Raw genomic sequence first — 24,106 nt, 5'->3', positions numbered from 1 at the left:
AAAGTTCTTAACATTATTGAATCTGGAATGATACTATGAAATTAAAAAGAAAGTTGTACTATCTGTCTGGGAGGGGCCTTTGTCTTTTAAACTACTAGAAAAGGAGATCTTGCCTAATGGAGAGAGGTAATTGATTTAGTGGTTAGCTTACTGAATTCTAGATTACCTGATGATCTTGTATCATAGTTATCGGATAATTGTAAATTTTTGAAACTGTTTCTTTCTTTTATTCAGCTCCATTTACATTTTTCATTAAAATTTTAAATTTAAATAATATACTCTCACCTTTAACATTAAAGATAATAATATAAATATTTAATATTTTCTTTGTATGAGTATCTATGTAAAATAAAAGTAGTAATTAAAAATCAAAAAGTAAGGAAGCCAGTAAATAAAATAAATAATTTTATGAAAAATATACTTGGTTTATTGATTATAATATAATTAAAATTAAAATACACTGTCGATTAATATTTTCCTACTAAATAAATAAAATTAAAATAAACTGTCGATTAATATTTTCCTACTAAATGAATATAATAGAAAAAATATTACAATTTATAAATTAATAAGCAAATTTTTCATTTTATGTTTGTGAGATTTATTTTGATTATTTTTTTTATACAAATACATTATAAGTATCTTTATTACTGTGTTATTTGTTGTATATACTCTTTTGTCTGAAATAAAACAGATAGCAAAAAAATTTTTCTTGTTCATGCTTCACAGTACCTTTGTATGAATTTCAGAAACAAATTTAAATGCGATGCCATTAATTTTGTAACTAGTAAATCTAATTTCTATAATTCATTGTATATAATGGTATGATTTAGAATAACATCATTAAATTAAACATTTTTTCAATTGAAAATTGTTATAAAGATTAAATTACAATTATGTCGGAGATAATATGAATCTACTAATCACTGAAATAATAAAACCAAGGTGGGCACATATTTTAATATTATTCTCTATATTTCTATGAATCGTGCAATATTCAATTTAATATTTTGTATTTACTGTCTTTTTTCAAAACCTTGTTTATATAAGTAAATTAAACAGTGAAGCTACACTATACTCATCCAAATATTGAGATAATGGCATCTTTACTCTGCATAAAACTATACTCTTGATTTCATTTGATTGAAGATTTTAAAGTTAAGAAATATTGGTCTGTGCAGATCCAAGATTTTAAAACAAGTGATCAGTAAGGATTATTTATCATGCTGATTTAGTTAGAGCATGAGTTATAAAAATTATGTTTTTACAGTGCCATAATAAAAAGTAAGGCATTGATAAAAAAGCCAGTCGTCTCTCTTTGGGTATGCTGCAGGTACAGATTCATCTCAGGTGATGCTGCCAGGCTAGTGGCTGGACTTGTGCCCTGGCTCTTGTTCAGAAGAGGGAGGAGATGTGCAGTGGATTGGGTAATGTGGATACAGAGCCATCGCTTGTCTGCAGGTGGCAAGAGAGATGGGATCAGTAGATGAAAGACAGATAGATGTATAAATTAATTGTGGACTTTCAGAGATGGCTATGCCAAAACCATGAGGAATTACTGGTCACAGGTTTTTTAAGACATACTTGTGCGTGCAAGTGCTGAGACCTTCCATGGAAAGTGATTATTGCAGAAAGGAGGATACTGCAGAATACATGGTGTTCATGTGCGACTGGTTCTGAAAGCATGCAGGAGAACATCATTGGAACTACGCTACAGATCGAACGATTATGGCAATGTTGGTTGAGATCATCTGAACAAAGTTCAGATGATCCAAGGGTGAATAATTTTTTCTGAGTTTCCCTTGGGGCAGTTCCCTAGCCTGTAAAAGGTTTCCTTCTGATAAAAAACTGCTCTATGATTAATTTTTGTAATCTATATTCAGTTTTTTCAACACAGAACTCTATGCATGTGACTCGGTCAATTTTGGATTGTTTGTTAACTTGTCATTTTTAATTGTATTTAGAACTTGTTTATTAAGTAACTTGCCTTTGAATATGTGCTTTTATATTGCGTTGTGTTACATAGTAAATTATTTAAAAAGCTTTTTTTTAAATTATATTTTACTAATTTTTTTTTTAAGTTTGTAAAACAAAAAGTAAACCAGGAAGGAAATCACTAGATTATGTTACAAATATACATAGAAGAGTCCCAAATATTCAATGTATAGTCAATTGCATTTCTTTCACCTAATATTAATACTAGCAAGAAGTCAATGAAATGCGTTAAACTATTCTTCTTAGTGCTGATTGTTGATGTGACTTCTTTTTTTTCATTAGAAACAGAGACTGATTGGCCAGAGATGATGATGTGCAAATAAATCAGAATGTCAATATAATGAACAAGGAAATGTGGAAAAAACAAGTTTCAGCAAAGCATTCATAAGTAGGCAAAGGCAAAAATAGGCTGCTGAATATAACGTCCTTTAATTGTGATTAATTAGCTATTAATCAATGGAAAAATTATACAATAAATATTATAATTTAACTTTGAGGATGTACAGGAACAGGTTTTAAATACGACTTTAGTTGTTGCCATTCAACAGCTTGATTCATACCCTTAAATTTCCAAGATGTTATTCTGAGATGTATAAAATGTTGTAGAACCGTCAGGTTGCAGTTTAAAGCAGGTTTCACATTTATTACTATTATGGAGTTTGTTGAATTTTTAAAATAAAATCTAACGCAGACAGAAAATATTTTCTCAATTGACGTGAATACATAAATACTTGTGATGATTTTTTTTATGTTGATCCATAAAACTGCACAAGTTACAGTAGTATCATAATAGGAAATTTCTTAAATCTTTAATAAAAAAAAATTAAGAAAATAGATTTATCATTAAGTAAAAATGAAGAGACCACAATTATACTTACTAAATTCATATGTAGTTCTATTAATTTTTTCAGAAAACATAAACCATTTCTTATAAATTCATTTTTGGTCAATTGTTCAGTATCACGTAATTCATCAGTATTTTTTTCAACAACTTTCTTCATTGTGATCATTTTAATTATTACACTTCTTATGCCAGAGTGTTATGTACGTGTTAAATTATTGAAATTCATTAATATTAGTAAGTTTAAAAAAACAAGGCATTAAATGTCTAAAGTTTATACATCTTGAGTTCAAAATAAAATCTGCTTTCTAAGTAAGAAGATATGAAATAAAAATTTAACATAAAATGAATTTGAAAAAATCATTAATTTATATTTTATAATAAAATATAAAGTAACTAATAAATACCATATTTATAAAAGCTGTGTCGACATGCCCACCAATCCTCAGGTTAAATTATTTTATTCCTACATGGACACATTTTTAAATTTATAATTTAATTTTCATTAAAAAAAAAAGTTATTTTATTATTTCCAAAATTCAATACTGGTACTGTGATTCTTTTGTAGTTACTTCGAGACAAGGATCTTTTAGCTAACCATTATCTTATATAACCTTTTATTTTATTAGATAACATTTTTAGTGGTAGTTTATCAATATACTGTTCAAAGCATTACATTATTGTATGTGATTTAACTATCTTAAATTTGTAATATATAATATGATCTGATGATTCAATGCTTATAAATTAAATACTGTTCTTCATACTATTTAATATAATCGACAGGAGGTCACAAGATATGGTTTCTATGTTAGGCTATAGCACTATTAATACAATGATCTGTTGCACAGTAATAATACATTTCCAGAAAATAATCTATCTTTTTTACACATATTTTAATAGTGGTATATAGATTAAAAAAGGTACAAACTAATAAATACAAATTTAATTCCAAACTGCTGCCTTTGTTATAATATTTTATTACAATTTTTTTAACTACAGTATATATATATATTTTTTATATATTTATTATTATTATGTATACATTAACTAAAATAAATTAACTATATATATTTTTATTTATCTATTTACTGCATATCCAGCATTATATAAAAATAATAATGACTGATATATATATATATATGTATATATATTTTTTAACATATATAATACGTAGATAAATAGTTTTATTATATAGCCTATATTTATTTGACAAATAAAGGTGTAGACCAGTAAGTCAAGTTTTGACAAAAATAATTCTTTTTTCAGAGATTTTTTACTTTTGAAACTAAAGTCAGTTGAATTTTAATCATAATCATTAATTTTACTGATGATTATTAAAATTAACATAACAGTATAACTGTTAAGGATATGTGTGTCATTCTTTCTGAATTCATAAATGACAAAATAATTGATCGCTCATTTGCACTTGAGACAGATTTTTTTTCAATGTAATTGAAAATTTAAAGATTAGGATAAATTAATTACTGTTGAATTAATTCACTCAGAAACCTACAAAGAAGCTTACATGGGAATATGAAAATGGAGATTTGCTGTGTATGAAAAATGCCACACCTGACCAAGATTCGAATCCAGGACCTCTGAGTGAAAGACCGAGATGCTATTACTCGGCCATGGAGATTGGTAATTTAAGTTTTATCTTTAAATTAAAAAAAAATTGTGCTGTTTAAAATAGCATTTTACATTACTGATATAACATGATACCGAGGGAGAATGGCCGTAATTTCTGTTTGTGGGCAAATAACCATCCTGTTATCAACAGAAAATAATTATATAAAAGGTATGAATGCAATTTCACACCAGTTTTACTTAGGCTTTTTCCTAAACATTATGGCCAGAAAATCCTACTGGTGATGGTGAAGTTATGATTTGGAAAGCTGTATAAAAAAAGAAACTAAATTCTTTTCAAATTTAAAAAGTATTTATCATACTTTCCCCCTGATGTTTAAAGAGTAATCGCTGCAATAATGCACTGGCTGAGAGGCTAGATTTCTATGTCTGTTAGTATGCTTCTCTCTCTCTTTCAAATATCCAAATATAAATTTTAATGGGGTGTACCCATGAGCTATATCTTTGTTTTTGTAAAAAAAAAGAAAAGAATGAAATGCTTTGAAAAATCAAATATTATCACAGTAGATCTAAAAAATATTAAACAATTTTCTTTTATATCGTATTTTATCACAATAAATTGTATGAAAACTTAAGTTTTAGCATAATACATTTCTACTACAACATTCTTGGATTGGCATGCTATAATTAACATTTTACAAATACTATTTTTTAATTAAAAAGTAATTTTTTTTTGCTTTTATTTGTAAAGGAATGCCTTCTAATTTTATTTGAGACAATAAATGATAATAAATTTTGTCTCTTGGTGTAATAATAAATTTCTGTTCATAGTTGCATATAAAAATATGATTTAAATCCTTGGTAAAAAAAACCTTATTGTTTTAAGACAAAAAAATCAAAATCCACATTCCATGTTTACTTGATTTAATAAAAAAAAGTATATATATCTGCTGTAATATTAAAAAGTAAACAAATGAGAAAACATTTTGTAAATGAGGTAATATATCAAAACATGACTTCATGGCTGTTCTTTATAATTTCAAATATATAATTAATATTAATATCTTAACTTAAAACATTCATTGATAATAATAGTAATAATACACATTATATTAATATTATTATGTATTATACTTAATGTATTAATGTGTTATGTATTATTATTGTTATATTAGGTATTAATGAATATTATATACGATATGACATTTCTTTTTATTTGTTTTTTTTTTTAATAACAATGTTTTTCTTTAAATTACATTTATTACTTGTACATAAATTACAAACAATAACTAACTTTAGTGTACAAAGTAGAAAAAATGATCCCAACATCTTTAAAAATGTCATATATTAAATTATTACAGTGGAAGAGCAGCACCGACAATGTGGTTGTATATTTCCTTCGTGTATAAATATTAAAAATTAATTACACTAATCTATAGTAAAATAAATTGACTACCGGTAACTTTTAATTAATAAAATTAATTAGTTTAAATCACAGCAAACCCCTGATATAAATGATTGAATTAATTTATTCTCTATTTCTGACCTGCCAACTACATATAGCGATTTAATAAATGTTAATCATTGTTTAAAATTTATTATTACTTAGCTGTTACTAAAGATTTTTTCTATGACACTTAGTGACAGTTTTTTTGCCATAAAGTTTAAGAGTTTTTACTTAAAATACCAGATATGAAAATCAAATATATTTAAATTGTATCTTAAGCAAGAATAAAAGAAATTGTATAATGCAGCACTTTACCTGTGTAAATAGAACACTGTTGTCAGAGATTATATTTACTGAAAATGTATTTAGCCATAAACAATAGATAGAAAAATAAAAAAAAAGGTAAGCTGATCAGGAGATTGCTGTGAGAACATTTGCTACATAATAAAAAAATAAAGAAAATTCAACTTACATGATTCTATATATATATAATTTTACATAATTATAACAAGTTAATAAAATATCTACAATAAAATAACAAAATAACATGACAAAAAAACAATATTTTAGAAAAGACATGAATCTTAGCTTTGGGATAAACATAATGACGGTAGGATTTAATTGTGTGTTCTACATAAGCCCAGACAAATAATTCAGATTTTAAAGACTGTGTGATTAATAAATTAAAATAAGAACTACTTTAAAATTTGCAATGTTTTTGTGTAATATTACTTGGATAATTCATATAATTTTTTAATATGTTATAAATTAATAAAATTAAATTAAAAATCAATTTAAACAAGTGTTAACTTAAGTTTTATAAATTATAATAAATTATCATTTTAATAACAAATATAAATCTTTTATCGATGTAATTTAACAATTGAATGAATTAACTGTGTTTAATGACATCTTTGATACTGTAATTTATGAATCGTGAACATGCATCTGGTCTAATATCCCTTTTTAAGTTTTGGTAGAACCTACAGCACAAGTATCATTTGAGAGTGTAACATAAATTTTCAGATCAGTTTAGATCTAAGTACAACTGACAAACAATAGGATATCTCAGTTCAGATTTGCATAACCCTTAAAAAGTAAATATTACATTCTATACATATCAGTATGATGTAAACTGTACTATTCTCAATACCAATTATATGAGTATTAATTAAAAATTATACAAAAATAAATCATTTACTTTTCAATAAATATGAGGATATATAAATATACATAAAGTAATCCTATAATACTTAAAAATAATAATAAGTTAGGACTGCATTTGTAATACCATTATGTTACAGTATACAGAACAATTAATGTTTTAATCAGTGTTTTTAAGTATTAATAATGATATTAAGAAAGTGATTAATAATATTTTTACAGTGGACACTTTTTTCATCTAGTTTTATTTACTATTACCTCAACCATCAGTGATGTCATTTCTAACAACATATATATTTAAAAAAATAATAATAATAATTATGGGTCTTTTACGCCCATTTATCCATTTTTTTTTTTTTTTTTGTAAAATACCAATATAACAGGTTACTTTTTTTATTAGAAGTCTTTGACTAAGTTCATAGATACATAGAGTCTGTCTGTCTTGGCTGTAAATACCAAAAAGTTGTAGTAAGTAACCTAACATTAGAAAAAGCTGTGCCTGAAAATGGCATAGCCAATCTCAAGTATCCTGTATCAGTCTTACAAGGAAAAAGAAGAGTTCCCGGTTTTTTTAGTCATTTAGCTGAGTGTATAGTAATGAATATTATACTGACACTAGACACTGTTATATTACTTTAAGTTTGAAGGTCTCTTCTCTGCATTAACCACCTGCAGTATAATATAATGCTTGAATGTATATTTTCTCAATGCCATACAACAATTTGTTAATATGTTAACTCACACTCATTAGGTACAGCTGTATTATATAGGAATGGTCACTTCAAAATGTGCACAATTTAAATTACTTTGACAAAATTATATATTACACATAAGGTTTATAATTTATGATTACATTTTTATTACAATTATAAAATCACTAATTATTGTCTTTTAAAAGTAAATGACGATTCTGCATTAACATGGTTTGATGTCTATATGTCATGCACCACCACTTTTGTTGTACATTTTAGCCGTAAGTGTTTTTGTGAGAGAGTAGCAGGATATGGAAATTACCGGATGCGTTCTGAATACCCTTAGAAATTTTCAAGATAAATGGAATTTGCAATCAGTCTTTTATAAATTACAAAATATTCTCCAGATATGGTGTGCACTATCTGTTGCGAACTTCATTAATTTTTTTCAAAAAATGTCTAATGGGAATGTTGTTTGGATATTTTATACTGTAATTTAAGCTTTTAATCAGTCAGCACATTCTTTCAATCTTGTGCAGTTGTGCATTTTTAATATTGAAATACTTTTTAACTTAAGATTTCTATATTTCTTTGTCCAATTTTTTACCTTAGTTACCTGCTGTTACTGTTAAGATTAGTACATTATAATTAAGATTTACTCTTAATTGAGGATATTTGCTTAGAAAAATGCATTGTAATTTTTGTAATGTGTAAAAATGCAATTTCATAGTAGAACATTATGTACTTTGGTACATTTTTAATAAATAACCTACAATTTATCAAAATATATGAAGTTTTTTAAATAAAAAATGTAGATATTCAGTAGTGTTTCTTCATTATATCTTTTACTGTTATATGGGATGTTAGTGTACAAAGGTACTTTGTATAAATTACAAAGATTGGATGTAAGTGGAATAAACATTAACATCAGCAACTAAAGAAATGTATGTCAATCTTTAAAAAGGATTGGATGCATGATTTATAAAAATTAGATTCTTTCTTATTATTTTTTTACCTTTACTTTACAAATGTAAAAATAACAAATCAGAGTTTTAATGGTTATTTAATGTTTTGTGTATAAAAACAGATGTAAACCCGTTATAATTATGGAGATTTCACAATAATCTTGGCTATAAAATAGTAATATTACAAATGCAGAAGAATAAAGTAAATAGCAGAACTGTACATAAAAAATTTTAAGGGATGAAGGTCATCCAAAAAAAAAATAATTTTTTCATATAATACAAAAAATGTATTTCTTTCTAAAGTAAATAGTAAAAGCATACATAATTTTTATATTTTACAGAGTCCTTTGAGATACTTCATAACTAGTGACAAAAAAATTTACAATACCTTTCAGTTAATTAGGTATTACACTTTTCCTCTTTTACCAAATAAAAATAGTGCATTTCACCTGAAATACATTCTTTGCTTCTCTTATTTATAAGAGTAGTGTTTTGTACTTAAATATTTTTCTTAAAAGAATTTTTCCAACAATATATCTTTATCTAACTAAAATTTTTGAGTTATTACATACAATAAAATTATTTCCTAATCTGGATAAATATCTGTTATGTGTGAAAAACTAATGGTTGAAGGCAACCTGACAAGTTGATCCTGAAATTGATATAATCTGTGTAAAGAGTAACACAAATCCTTTATCATATTTTCTGGTGAAAGCAAAAAGTGATTTCTTATTGTTTTCTGCATTAACCCAAAAATACTATTATATCAACTTGAAAATCAGTATATTAAGCCTGACAGAAATACAACTGGTATCGTGTACTTATAATACTTCTAGTATTTTCATAACACGAGACCTGAAAAATTATTCTCAGAAATTGAACTTGACTGTGCCTTTGTATCTGATGTACTTTATAATTGTCACAGGTATAAAAAAATGAGTAATAAATTTATGAACTCCTTTCTGTTGTGAAACAGTGCATTATACACACAGTCTCAACTCATTAGGGTATATATCTAATGAAATATTACATTTTATTTTCATATACAGCTTCAAAATGACTGGTATTGTCATTTCTTCTGTAACAGATGAACAAATCAGTAACATATGAAAGAGTTACAAATCAATATAATGAAAAGAAACAATTGACCTTCAGCCCTTAAAGTAAATTGATGGCTTAACTTTATAAATTATTTAATTAATCTCGACACATTAGTTACAAAAATATTTTATAAGTAACAAATTTTCATCACAATACACCTTTTTCAGCCACCAAACAGAAAGGAAGAACTAATTATTTTTAAAATAATATAAATATTAAATATATAGAACAGTTATATACAATTGGATTTTTTATTTACTTTTTTTATTAATCAGAGGAAGTTAAATTTATCTTAAATAATACTATTGGGGGAGGGGAGGGTTTGTTTCAATTATATCTTCATTTATTCCTTCTTCTAATTTCTCTTTATTTGGTGCAGTGTTTTTCAGTTTTCTGATCTCCACCTGGAGATGATGGACAGATTGTATTTTGGTTGTTACCAGCTGGAGTCGGGTCATCTTGGAATAACGGATTTTTCACTTCCATTTCACCAGCCTGAAATAAAATCGTGAAAATTTAAAAAAAAAAGTTAACAAAATAAAATTAAACAATATTCAAATACTGTAAACAAAAATTAATTATTAAAAGCTGAATCAAAAAAATAAGGTGTGAAAAATATTGATCTAAAGGTATAAATTTAATCAAATAATGGTTTGGGAAATAATAATATCAACAGAAAATAAAACTGAAAGCTAAAACTCAGCTGAAAAAAACTGGTTGTACCCAATTGTAAATAACTTGTGTAAACCCATTTATAGAGACGTAAGGCTGAAAATAAGTTACAGGAAATAAAAAAACAGTGTATTATGCGAGTGTTTTTGAGCTATTGTAAAAATATCTCAGCCAATAGACTAGAAAATGGCTGAACTCATTGGTAGGCCTGATCGAATATTGTATTTGTTGTGTGTAATTTACCCTACTATGGCTTGTATTTAAGTTGTGATTTCAGTCAGTGATGTATTGTTTTAAATCAGTTATTAAAAAATTTCTAACATTTTGGCTGAAATATTTTTACAACAATTTTGAAAACGCTCAACATATTACACAATGAGAAACAGTTGGACAAAATATTACATTATGCTGGCCTTGCTATGTAATGTAATATTAGTCAAACTGAGATCAAATTTTGTTCAAAGGAAACTTAAGACAATATTACTCATTCCAATATTCAACAACAAATTGCACTGTAATTTACATTCCACTATACAGTGCAAGTATAAGGAATCAGACAAATTCCTTGAATATCATCACATCCAGAATATAAAAATTTTCTTTTAAAATATATAGAAAATTCACTATAATTGACTCTCTTATCTTAGCACATCTGATCACTACACATTAATAAAGATATTAATTACTACATGCAAATTTTATACTGGTCAAATATGCTGAGATCTCAACATTATGTATATATTTATATTAAGTAGTATACACCTAAACAATATGCAGTTTACAAATACCCTAAATTTTATAAAGGCAACATTAAAATGGAAAAGTAAAGTAAAATAGCAATGGAAAAAATCAAAATATTAATTGGTTACCTATTTCTGGGGTTTCCTATAATTTTAAAGGCAGACACTATGAAAACAATGTTACTTAAAGTTTGATTATAGAAGATACTGTCAAAATAATTTAAACTTTTTTTGTACAGTAGATTTAATCTGCTGATAATGCAAATATTCATTTCACTTTTTTGGTAGGTTGCCTTTTAAAAATGTAAAATAAATCTTATATAATCATTACTACTTATGAAATGATGGGGAAAATCTTTTCACATTTCATAGTATTACGAAAAAATATACATATGTTGCAAAGCAGGCTTATGTGAATACAATAAAACTAGACAAAGATTGTGAAGAACAGAGGTATGTGGACAAAATCAGTTCAAATTCATATAGAAAAGCAATGAAGGCTGCTTCAGCATTCATCGAAAGGTAAGTGCGTAACCAGAAAACTGAATAATTTACAGATAGTTAACTAAAGAAAAGGTATGACAAGACCTAGTGAATAAAAAAGACACTGTCATCCACCAGAAATCATGTCAGCTTTCAGGAAGTGAAGGCAGAGAAACCGTTATAAAGTAATAAAAACATCCAGCAAAAGTGAGTGAACGCTATTAGTGAAGAAACCATCAAACATTAATGATATTGTTCCAATTAGAGCCTTTTCATATTATTCAAAAAGCTACGTTGATTGTATTAATACTGAAGGGCTGGCTAAATTTTTGTGATTATATCTACACCTGGAATGAAATAATGACTTCACACAACCCATTTCAAGTGATGAGTTTGTCACTCGGGAAAAATTATTAAAATGGTTGGGTTGAGGGGTCTTTCAGTTATTGATATTGAATCTGGTGAATGCTATAAAGAAAATCAAAGAAATTGAATTACATATGATATTTGTCTCACTGAGAAGAGACTCACATGGATAATTAAAAAAAAGATGGGAATCACAGAATAGATAACATTTTAGGGAAATTCTTATCAAGTATACAATTAAATCAAAATAAGTAAGTGCACTCCTTCCATGTGAAGGCTCCCTCGGTTCAAGGTAAATGTGAATCTCACTTGGGATAAAGGTGGGGTTGACTTTTATGCAAGTATGGAATGGCCCAAAGTTCTTTGTAATTTCTATTGTCAGAAAATTTTGGGTCAGTTCTTAAGGGTTCATTTGAAACTTGAGGAGAGTATTGTTATTCAAAACATATTTTATTCAGATACTGGGAATAGGTGGTGAAAGTTAAAGAAAATAACAGTGTTCCCTTTAAAAATCTGTAGAGATCTTATCTGGATGCTAATTACAGTATAGAAATGAATGGTGTCAAATATTTTACTGCGAATATTTTTAATAGATTAGCTAGTTGTAAAAGTCATTTGTTTTTATTCCTTTTCATTAATGTTGAACCCTTTCTGTTCGGGTTATTAGGATCCTGTATTAGTCAACCTCGTATGATATGGAAAAGAATTATATAGAGGTGCAGCCTCTGCATACTAAGTTTCTGCTGACTAAATTTTTTGTAGGGTAAATTTTTATGATTATGTCAACAGTTGGAATGAAATAAAACTTCAGTTGTATATCCCACATTCCATTTCAGGAGATGATTTGATGTATTGATTGCAGATGGCCATGCTTTTAATATCTAGGGTTCACAGTTATTATTATTTATTTCTAGTCTTATAGCCTACTTTCCACTAAAAGTTAGTGCTTGGAACATCTTACTTGATCTTCTTGAGACAAAAATGTGCTAGTAAACACTATCTTCAGTTCTTTAATAACTTAATACTATGTAGTTCATCTTGTACCTTCATGGTATCAAACATAAGACACAGAAAGATTAAAATAAATCACTTTCATCGGTCTAGTAAATTTTCTTTGTGTACTGCAACAAAATTCTAAAAATTTATTTTCCATACATTGTACATTATAGCAAATTATCATGAACTTATTAACAATTATAGTTATTATAATGTACTGTAAAATAAAATAATTATTATAATGTACTGAACATTATAATTAATTTATAATTATATGTACTTACATGTAATTATTGTTAATATGTAATTATATGTACTTACTGCTGCCAAACCTGGACACTCGTAGACAGTATAGTCTCCCTCTTCATTTTCCTCATCACTTTCTGCTTCAGAACCAGAACCTCTATGCTCATTACTGGCTCTGGAACTATAAGATTAAATATACAATCAAAGTAGCACAAATAAAGAATATGAACTAAAATTCAGACATATATATGGCATAGTTAATATGTTTTCAATTAATTTTTTTTACCTTTATATGTAAAGTAAGTAGTTTGGATTGTACTTTAAAATTTCTTGGTAAAAGGTTGGTTGATTTTTAATTATATCAGTATTTTTATATTTAAAATTATAAAAAACAAAACTAATAATAAAAACAATAAGGTTTATAATGATGGGTTGATAATTTTTAATCACACATTTCCCACAATAATTATAGAAGCAGAAAAAAATTGCAATGATAAATCTAGCGTAATGTGTACAAAACGTTATGTTAACAAAGAACAGTATTATGAAGTATGAGCTATATGAATAAACTTATATTCTTGCAGATGAAATCAGTGCCACCTTCACACTGAAGAGAAAGGGGTACTTGAGAATCAAATGTTCTAATTTATTTAGTATAAATTACTGATTTACTACTGTTGTGACCATTTTAGGCACAATTACTTGACATACTACAGTAACAGCTATAGGAATATTTAGATAAATACTCCTGATGAAAAAAAAGTGCTTGGATGTGCACTTTGAACCTTACTCTGGATTTCTGTCCAGATATGTTTTTGTTTTTTAATTAAAGTAGTATTATTTTCAGGGGTGGCTCGCATATAGGCACTGTGGAACTTCTGCAGCACCCAATATTTCCACTTGATATTATCAATAATAGCATTTAATACTAATACTTTTTTCTTTATACTTGTACAATATGTAATCTTTAAACTTAGTGTCAGTAGCCATCCCCAGTTTATGAAAAAGATACAGAAATCTGTGTATGGAATTATGCGCTTCACAGTTCCAGTGGCATGGTGTTTGGCTGTTGTGTGCATGCACACAACAGCCACGACTTCACATAGGAAGTCGTGAGGGAGAGAGCACTGTCGCTCCCGCAGTGCCAACCCTGGAGTGCTGGTGGAAGGTAGTTTTTTTTACTCTGCATGTGTATGGAACATTCCTTGTTTGTTCCTTTTTCTAGTTTAGTTGATGGAAGGAATATGAAAGTGGTTTGGTTAGTTTTTCAGTAGTGATCAGAAGATGGCAGAAAGCAAGGGCACTTCAATTGCCAAATCTGTCAAAAACATGCTGGAAGGGCAAAGAGAAGATAATTAGTAAAAATTAATTAGTAATTGTTTCTGTGTACATAGAAATCTTAATTAAGCACCACTGGACTATAATGTTATTAAGCAGACATTTTATTAATTTATTATCTAATAATACTAAAAAATATTATCTACATTGACATTTTATTATTTATTCAGTTAAACCAAAAATGGTTTTTAAAAACATTGTGCTTAAAACCATATTCTTGAATGTACAATACTTCATATTCTGTGTATCATATTTTTGAAAGTGATAAAGTGTAGAATTAAGATTATTATCCTGCTTCCAGCTATTATTTTTGATTCATTTTTTTTCAGTTCTTTTATTTTACACAAAACTTTTAACCATGGCCTTGAAAAGGCCAAGAAAAAAATTTTGGAGCAGCACCCCCACTAATTTTAGCTATGAGCCACCACTGATTATTTTACAACTTTTTTTAAGTTACCATTAATTACTTCTATCTATCAAATTCCAAAATTCTATATTAGTTTTTAATTGATTATTTAAATATTTAATTATAATTTTTGTCAAAAACATAAGATACCTTCAAATTATGGTACGTTATCTATGTCAAACAAACTGAGACTGTAACAGGTTGTTAATTTAATAAAAATTAGACTAAGTATTTCAGTAATATAATATTTACTGGTTGCAATTAACCATTATATAGACACAAGTGCAATTAGATTCTGAACAAGTTTTACTGCAAAATTTAGACTCTTATAACTTAGATGACACTGATAGCTTATGATGGATCATTTTTCTTAATGCCTGTGATTGAAACTTTTCATTGCAGAAGAGTTAGCAATTATTTGACTCCTTAATGTAAAACAAAAGAAACCAACAGAAATTTATAAAATACTTACACCACAGTTTATGATAACAATATAAAAAACATGTGTTAGAGTAGTATTGTCAAATTTAAAGTGTGGAGCAGAGCTCCATGCCAAACTACATCCTATTTGAGGTTATAAATATGAGGTGCGACAATAAAGTAATGAGACTGATGTGAAAAAAAATGTTGCTTACCGTTTTAGTCATGTTTAGTGTTGTCTTCTTCAAAGTAGTTCCCCACTGATTGCACACACTTATTCCAGAGCTTCTGCCATTGATGGTAACATTTCTGGAACTCATCTTCTGTAATATCCTCCAAGAGCCTCATCACAGCTTTTTGAACATCTTGTGTTGTTTGAAAATGGTGTCCCTTGACCGCCATTTTGACTCTTAGAAATAGAAAAAAGTCGCACGGAGCGATATCTGGTGAATAAGGTGGCTGTGATAGTACTGAAATTTGTTTTGAGGTTAAAAATTGCTGTACTGACAGAGCAGTATCGGATGGCGCATTATCGTGATGCAGAATCCAATTATCAGCAATGTTGGCACGAAGAACTCGTTTATGAAGTCTTTCTAAAATTTCTTTGTAGAAATATTGGTTAACTGTTTGTCCAGGAGGCACCCACTCTTTATGAACAATTCCCTTGGAATCGGAGAAGCACACAAGCATGCATTTCATTTTTTTTGACTTTGACATGCGAGCTTTTTTTGGTCTGGGTGATCCCTTTGAGCACCATTGCGAACTTTGGTGTTTTGTCAGTGGATCGTATTGAAAAAACCAACCTTCATCACCAGTGATAACGCGGCTCAACAAATCTGGATTGATTTCCGTTTGCTCTAACAGATCGGCTGCCACATTTTTCCGTGTTTCTTGCTGTTGTGTGAGATTTTTGGACACCATTTTTGCACAAATCTTTCTCATACCAAGATCTTCAGTTAATATTAGACGAACCATTTCTCGATTGATGTTGAGTTCTTCTGCAATCATTTTCACGGATAATCTTCGATCAGATCGTACGATTTCACGCACCCTGATCAAGTTGACATCTGTCCGTGAGGTTGATGGTCGTCCACTGCGGTCTTCATCTTCAACATTCGTTCTGCCTTCACTAAAAATTTTATGCCACCGAAAAACTTGAGCTCTTGACATAACCTCCTCTCCAAAAGCCTTCTGAAGCTTATCATAACTTGTCATCGCGTTTTCACCCAATTTAACGCAAAAAGAAATGGCATACCGTTGCACAATATTTTGCGGTTTCATTTCTGTGACACAAACACATGTTCACAAATTACAGCACAACTCAGTTGCATCAATGTGCCGCTTGGACTAGAAGTAGCTTATAGACCAAGGTCAAAGATGGTGTGCCTACGCAAGCTGCAGGGTTGCCACACCTTGCAAAGAAAAATCAGTCTCATTACTTTATTGTAGCACCTCGTAGTATCTAATATTGACAATGATCATTATGTTAAAATACTTTGGAAATAATTTTTTGTATAAAAAATTAGACTAAAGACTGAGATGCAGGACTTACAGTCTCATGAAGTATGCTCTAACAAAAAAGTCTGAATATCACATTTTTCATAAAACTAGGCTATTAAAAAGTTCTTCCTTGATGGAAGGCTAAATAAACGATTGAGAAACACAAAAGATAATGAATAAATATTTCATTCATCAACCTACTTTTGTTTAGATTGAAGTGCTGTTCTTATGTTGTCAAGAACTGGGCTTCTTCCTAGACATTACTGTCAGTGGGAATGAATGTTAGATATACTCCAGTTTAAATAAAGCCAAAACAACAATGTATTAATAAGTTTATAGCAACAGTGTTTTGACATAAAGAAAGAGTTAGGTTAATTGATTTCAATAAAAAAATAAATCTCTAATGTTAATCATTACATTGAATTTCTATGCTAACTGGGGGAAGCCATTTACAGGAAATGTGGTTGGAGTAGCACTAATCCAGGAAATCAAGGTTTTTGCAACACATGTAACACTGTTAAGAAATACATTGAAGGAATGGGTTTAGAAATTCTTGACTAACTCCTGTAAGCCCTCATCACGACCCTTTGACTTGTATCAATATGGGAATCTGAAGGACTACTGAAGTAAAAATTAGGAAGATAAACTGGCTGAAAATTATGAACATATTTCAAACTGTGAGTAGTACACCCTTTGTTTTAAATTAATAACTATAAAATTAACAGACCAATATTACTTTATGTAATTAAAACTACTTGCAGAAAATACACTACAGCCAACTCATATGCGAGCAGTTTAACTACAATGCCTCTAGAAAAAAAATGATGTTTTATAAAACTTCTAAATAAACTAAAAATTTTAAGTTTTTTTATTGTTCTGTGACAGGTTTTACTCTTTTCATTTGCTACTTGAAAGAGTGCTTGTTTTGAATATGATAATGCTGTACGATATAATTTGTTCATTGTGGATGTGACAGGACGACAGTTCATGTGCAAAATTATTATTTTATGCAAACTACAAAGCTTAATTAAAAGAAGTGACTTCAACACTAACACATAAATCAATTGTGTCTTACCTAAAAAAAATTTCTGAAGGTGTAAAATGAACAATTTATTAAGTTCTTTTTTTTTTTTATGTCTTATGTATCTTTTTTCTCATTAGCTACTGTAGTTTTAATAGGTTTTAATAAATTCAATACATAGTGCATACATGACTGTGTGTACATTCTATTTATGTACAGTATTAGTTATACTGAAAATTTGTAATACTTTAATAAGTATTTTGAATAAACTTCTGGACATTACTTTTACAAAGTATGTAATAGTGTAGCGTAGTGTACAGTATTTTATCTTGAGTACTGTTTATCTTTCTTAGCTTCATTCTTTTATTATATGTTGATGCGTTTTGGAAATACCTCCATTGTCAAACTTATTTTAGTCTAAGTTTTGACAATGGAGTTATTTTGAAATGCATCAACATATAATAAAAGAATGAAGCTAGAAAGGTAAACAGTACTCAACATAGAAATCATAGTGTTCTTAGCAGAACATATAATATTATCTTAACAACAATTTTTACTGTGTTTTATTTTATTATTTACAATTATTCCTTAATATAATAGTGCATGTAAATATGTAATGTAGTACAGTATTAAGTCATTTTGATATACATTATTTAATATTATTTTTGAATCAACTGCAATTTTGCAGTGATTCTGGATTATCAGCAACCCTCTTACCAGTTATTAACGCAGATAATCAAGTACAGCCAACTGGCTGAAAAATACAGTTAACTAGCCATGCATCAGAAATCTTAACTAGAATTCTATACAGAAGAATTGAGAGGAGAGTGAAAGAAGTGTTAGGAGAAGACCTATTTGGTTTCAGAAAAAGTATAGGGACAAGAGGAGCAATTTTATGCCTCAGATTAATAGTAGAAGGAAGATTAAAGAAAAACAAACCAACATACTTGGCATTAATAGACCTAGATAAGGCATTCGATTATGTAGACTGGAATAAAATGTTCAGCATTTAAAAAAAATAGGGTTGAAATACAGAGATAGAAGAATGATTGCTAACATTTACAGGAACCAAACAGCAACAGTAATAATTGAAGAACATAAGAAAGAAGCCATAATAAGAAAAGGAGTCTGACAAGGATGCTCCCTATCCCCGTTAACTTTTTAATCTTTACATAGGACTAGCAGTTAATGATGTTAAAGAACAATTTAGATCCAGAGTAACAGTACAAGGTGAAAAGATAAAGATGGATGATAATAAATTTTACTTTTACACATGCCGTTTTATTATTTCAATACCTACCAATATAAGGTTGGGTTGCGTTTTATATGGGACACTCTGTACTTTTACCTTACAGAATGATGAACACTAATTGTTTACGCCATTGCGTAAAGTTGCGTTTTTTCCTATGAATTCAAAGCTAGTGTTTGGTCTTGTTGCTTGTTACAGGCTTGGTAAATTTACTCTGTTTCGTATTGGGCTTGTCATATGTGTATCTGTTTGTTTAAATTTGTTTGGTTTATTCGAGACCTGGCGTCAGTCAGACGGGCGGTTCTGTCATCTTAATAGTGACCGCGTGTTCATTTCACGCATTATCACCTTTTTCACACATCCTTTTCTATACTTCCCACACTAATACGTGCACACATCTCTTGTTTTTACACACACTCTCTCCTGTCCACTGCCTAGGTTTGGTTTCCCCCTCTTTTCATTCACGCCATTTTTTCGGCAGGTAGATCAGACATTCACCATGTGCAGTCGACTGTGACTTTTCTCTCTCGTACTTTGTGATAATTACTTTAATCGTATTCATACTCAAAAACGTCGTGGTCATTCTCTCTTGATCTTCTCGTCAGCTTTAGTGAATTTTGCAGATTTCTGTTTCGTCTAGCCTCGTTTCTTCGATAAGTTCATTTTCAAATCCAGTATATTACGTCTCTGATGAAAGCGTTTCAATCACTACAAACCAGCCAATTCTATCGACGCTGAATCTTCTCCAGCTGCTTATTACAATTTTATTAAAAATTTCTCCAAACTCATTACTACAAATCTGCGACGCCCACGTCTTGTTCAACTTCTAAACCACGTTTCACCTCTGTATTCTTGATATGCCATTACAGACTACGCCTAGGATTAACTGTATGTATTCATGTGTACTTTCATTCACGAGTTCATCTTTTGCTAATATTCATGTGTGATACAGGCAAGTTCAAATTATTCATTATTATTTATATTAATTATGTTTTTAGTAAAATCAGTGATATTCAATTTATTGTACTCTTATGAATTTGAAATTCAAGATTGACCTTATAACCATTTCTTTATTCAAGTATATTTATGCAAGGTGGCTTAGTTAAAGGTTATGTTATTATTTTTTCATGTACAACATATGTGTTATTAAATGCCAACTATTGTTATCAAATCTACTTGAAATTAACCACTACATCAGAATTATAAAACATATGTGTGATATATTTCATATATTATTATTGATAACTATTATTAAGAATATCCTGGTGGTTCATCAAATGTTCTATGTTCCAAAGTTAGTTACTGAGAGTAAATTACCTTTTCTCGAACAGTTTTTAAATACTGACTATCATTTAATCTAATGTTATTTGTTAATCGCAGAGATTAATTCTTATTTATTCATGTACTGAGCTCATGTTACGTCTCTTACTTTAATCTAAAAATTATATCTCCTGAAGTGAAGTCGTAATTGTGGGCTTCTCTGTAACTATTGTAATTTGTTCTTGTAATATTTATTGTTTTTGTATTCCATCATGTAGTTTGAATAATAATGTATTTAGTTATTTAAACTGTTTTTAGCCACGTACTTTAATGCAATATTTTCAAAATGAGTATTTGAAACATGTATATTTATGTGTTTGAACGCGCCTATTATTAGAATTGATAAATTGTTTTAGCCGATATTATTTGCATAAATTCTGTATAGACTAGTTAAATTTGTCTCGTAATTTCATTTTATTTCGTTTAAGTATATGATTGTAAAAAAGGTGTTTTATATTCCTTTGCTTTTCAGGCTATGTTCAATTGTAGATTTTCAAATTGATTATTTGATATATGCATTTTTATGTATTTGTGATATATTATTATCATTCATATGTTGAGTTAAGTATGCCTAATAGCATTCATTTTTTAAGGTTATGATTTAACTTAAGTTTATTTGTTTTCTTTCTAATTAAAGTCCAATTTCTTTTGGCAAATACGAGCTGTGTGTTCTTTTTATATTTGTTAACTTTACCCAACACTAATGCAGTATTGCGCATTGTTGATCTGCTGTTATTTTATTGCCACCTTTGAAATAATAATTTTTCAAATAATTTATTTATGTCATTAATAAAAAAAATATATGATTTAATAAATTTGTATTTATTTTAATTTTATAATTGTTGTGTAATTTCCAGTTTTTGAAATTCTTTATCTGCAATTTTAACCGTAAATTTTATTTTTACAAATTTTTCACATTACTAAAAAAAAAAAAAATAGTTTTTGTTACATTAAATAAGTTTTTTCCTGGCAAATGTAGTAATGTACTGTTTCTAAATAAAATTCTAATTTTTCTAACTTTTCTTTGTTTTATTCAACTTATGTTTCAGAATTAAATTAGAGAATTTAATTCTCTAATTTAATTCTGCTTTAAAACTTTTGTTTAAACGTTTTATAGGTTATTTCCCAGTTAACAAAGTTATTGTACGTTTAACGTAAAAAACAGGGCTCTTTAGCCCAAATTATCGGATTTCACCCCAGATTTCTCAGACTACTATAAAGACGGCTGTGGACATATTTTATTCGATTTTTCAGGTAAAAACAGTAAGAAATCACAAATTCTGCCCTTTAATTAACGTTTTAAATATTACCGTACGATCTCATTTCACCGAGGTAGCTGAAAACCATATCAAATACATTTGATACTCACTCATTTGCTTTGCTTTTTGATTTTTTCTAATATGACATTCTTAATGGAAAGATATTGGTTGATTAATTTTCCTTGCTAATAATAAAGTGCATGCTTTAAATGCATTTTAGTGATATAGCTACTTAGGATTTCTAAAAGTGCTATAGATAAGTAAAAATTTTATAATTTACAAATAACTTGCTGAAATTACTTTTATGAATACAGAGAGAAGGAATTTCTGTATTATGGAAAAAAATTTAATGTTCGTAACATAAGAAAGAGCATGCTGAAATATTTCTCACCTGGACATTGATATGATCTGTTGCTTCTGATGCTGATAATGGTACATTTGCGCTGATTCTGCTAATTTCCTATCACCATTAGGTGATATTTCTTTATTTGGTCCAGTTACACCATAAGCAGGATAATCTACATCTGCTGCAGCTTTTGCCTTCTTGTGTAACCTTTGTTGTCAAATAAATACAAATGCAGACATTAATAAATGGTCTTAGTAACAGAAAATTTGTGAAGGTAATAAATATTATAATAAGGTACCTTATGATAGTTATAAAATATATGATTTTTTGTTTACCATTCATTTTTATTTATAAACTACTTTATTTTTAAAGTAGGTTAATTGTAATAAAATGTATACAGTTTTTCAGAGATTATAAAGTAAAAATTATATTAAAATATTGTTTTCCTTTCAAGAATAGTCTTGCAGCTGTAAGCCCAGTACCAATTTAGCAGTCAGTCTTTTAAAGGTACAAAGTAATTATTTTTTAAATAAGACTATAAATTTAACCTGAACAATTTAAGGGTAATGGTAAATAAATATTCAAATCCAATTAAAAATATTTACGCGAAAACTAGATTTGTGCAGAGTTTCTGCAGTATATCTATTTGGATTAATGATCATTTTAAAAAGATTCTCTAATCAATCAATGTTCAGACCTGGTGGTCTCAGAAGCCCCTAAACATAGAATTAAAGCTATCTTGACTGTAGATAAAGTTTTATAACTTTAATCTTTAAAACAGTAGAGTTAGTCTGAGAAAGAAACCTTTTAGGTGCACCATGGGTGTTAAAATTCCAACTGATAAAATGATCTCTACTTGCCCAACTGATTATTTTAATTAAAAATATTTTTTCTTATTCCTGTAAAGAATGAAAAACAGAAGCTGAATTTTCAGTGGAAAAAGTAAAAATATAAAAGCATATTGCGTTAAACAAACACCTATGAAATTCAAATCAATTTCTATGCACAAAAAAACAAAAAAGTTCAATTAATTGTAATTATCATTCATTTATTTATTAACAGGAAAAAAAATTGAATCACTGCTAACAACATTCAGTAATGTTGTCAAAGATATTTTTTGTTCATTAAATGATTCATATAGATTTCCTTTTTTCAGCAGGTAAGAATAATAATTTTTTTCACACCTGGATATTTCATTATTACATAATTCCTAAATAATTTTCATTGAAGAAGTTCATATTGGTTTTAACAAAGTTTTAGGATAGTTTTGGCTGAGTTAATATAATCCAACCAAAAAATCAGTATGACATTTCAGTAATATTTGAATAATTTAAACAAAATTGTACTTCTGTAATACATTGACATGAAATAGAAATTAATTATGTTTTTCATATCTTACTTATGAAAAATACATTTTATGAAAAAGCAGTTACCATATGTTAAGAGTCAAACAGTATTTCTACCACTTTTTTTATTTACTTTTTACAAGTAAGTGCAGAATTTAGACATTAACTGAAGTATACATTTGGTTTTTGTTTAATGGGGTTTTATCTTGTACAGTTATCTACCATGAGACCTGTCTAACAGTATGTAAAATTAAAACGGAAAATGCACGTTCCAAATCGGAAGACATATTTTTTTCATAGATTCACGAGTTTCAGGTTCAGATGAGTTTAACCTCATTTTTGTAAAAAAATTAGAATTGTACATTCCTATCAGAATAAAATAAACAGGAAATGATGGCAAAAAGTCATACTTTTTGGTTTGTGCAGATCAAAATCATTATAATCGTGACAGTCTTGGCTTTAAGTAAAATAAATTTATAATGTAAAGCAATGAAATGATCATATCATGTTTTTAAAAAATATTTTAAAGAAAAGTGAAAATAGTACGAAAGCATCTACAAAATTTCCATCACTAAGACTTAAATAGAATCCCAGAATTATAAA

At 28.1% G+C, this 24,106-nt stretch overlaps 1 protein-coding gene across 4 annotated transcripts in view; it reads right to left on the bottom strand.

Annotated features, from left to right (window-relative positions):
- Window positions 1-404: 404 nt before the first annotated feature.
- The window catches only part of LOC142328712 (uncharacterized), a 112,629-nt gene continuing 88,927 nt past the window's right edge, over window positions 405-24,106 (bottom strand). For 3 of the 4 annotated variants that reach the window (XM_075372650.1, XM_075372652.1, XM_075372654.1), the window contains 3 exons: window positions 22,203-22,364; window positions 13,374-13,479; window positions 405-10,290 (listed from right to left, as the gene is read on the bottom strand). In XM_075372650.1, the coding sequence (XP_075228765.1) occupies window positions 10,162-10,290; window positions 13,374-13,479; window positions 22,203-22,364 (397 nt within the window). In that variant the 3' untranslated portion in view covers window positions 405-10,161. The remainder of the gene's footprint in view (window positions 10,291-13,373; window positions 13,480-22,202; window positions 22,365-24,106) is intronic. The other variant, XM_075372651.1, reaches the window with a different exon arrangement.

This window comes from Lycorma delicatula, chromosome 8 (assembly GCF_047948215.1).
Source record: "Lycorma delicatula isolate Av1 chromosome 8, ASM4794821v1, whole genome shotgun sequence".
NCBI lineage: Eukaryota > Metazoa > Arthropoda > Insecta > Hemiptera > Fulgoridae > Lycorma > Lycorma delicatula.
This window is presented reverse-complemented; position numbering and strand designations above follow the sequence as displayed.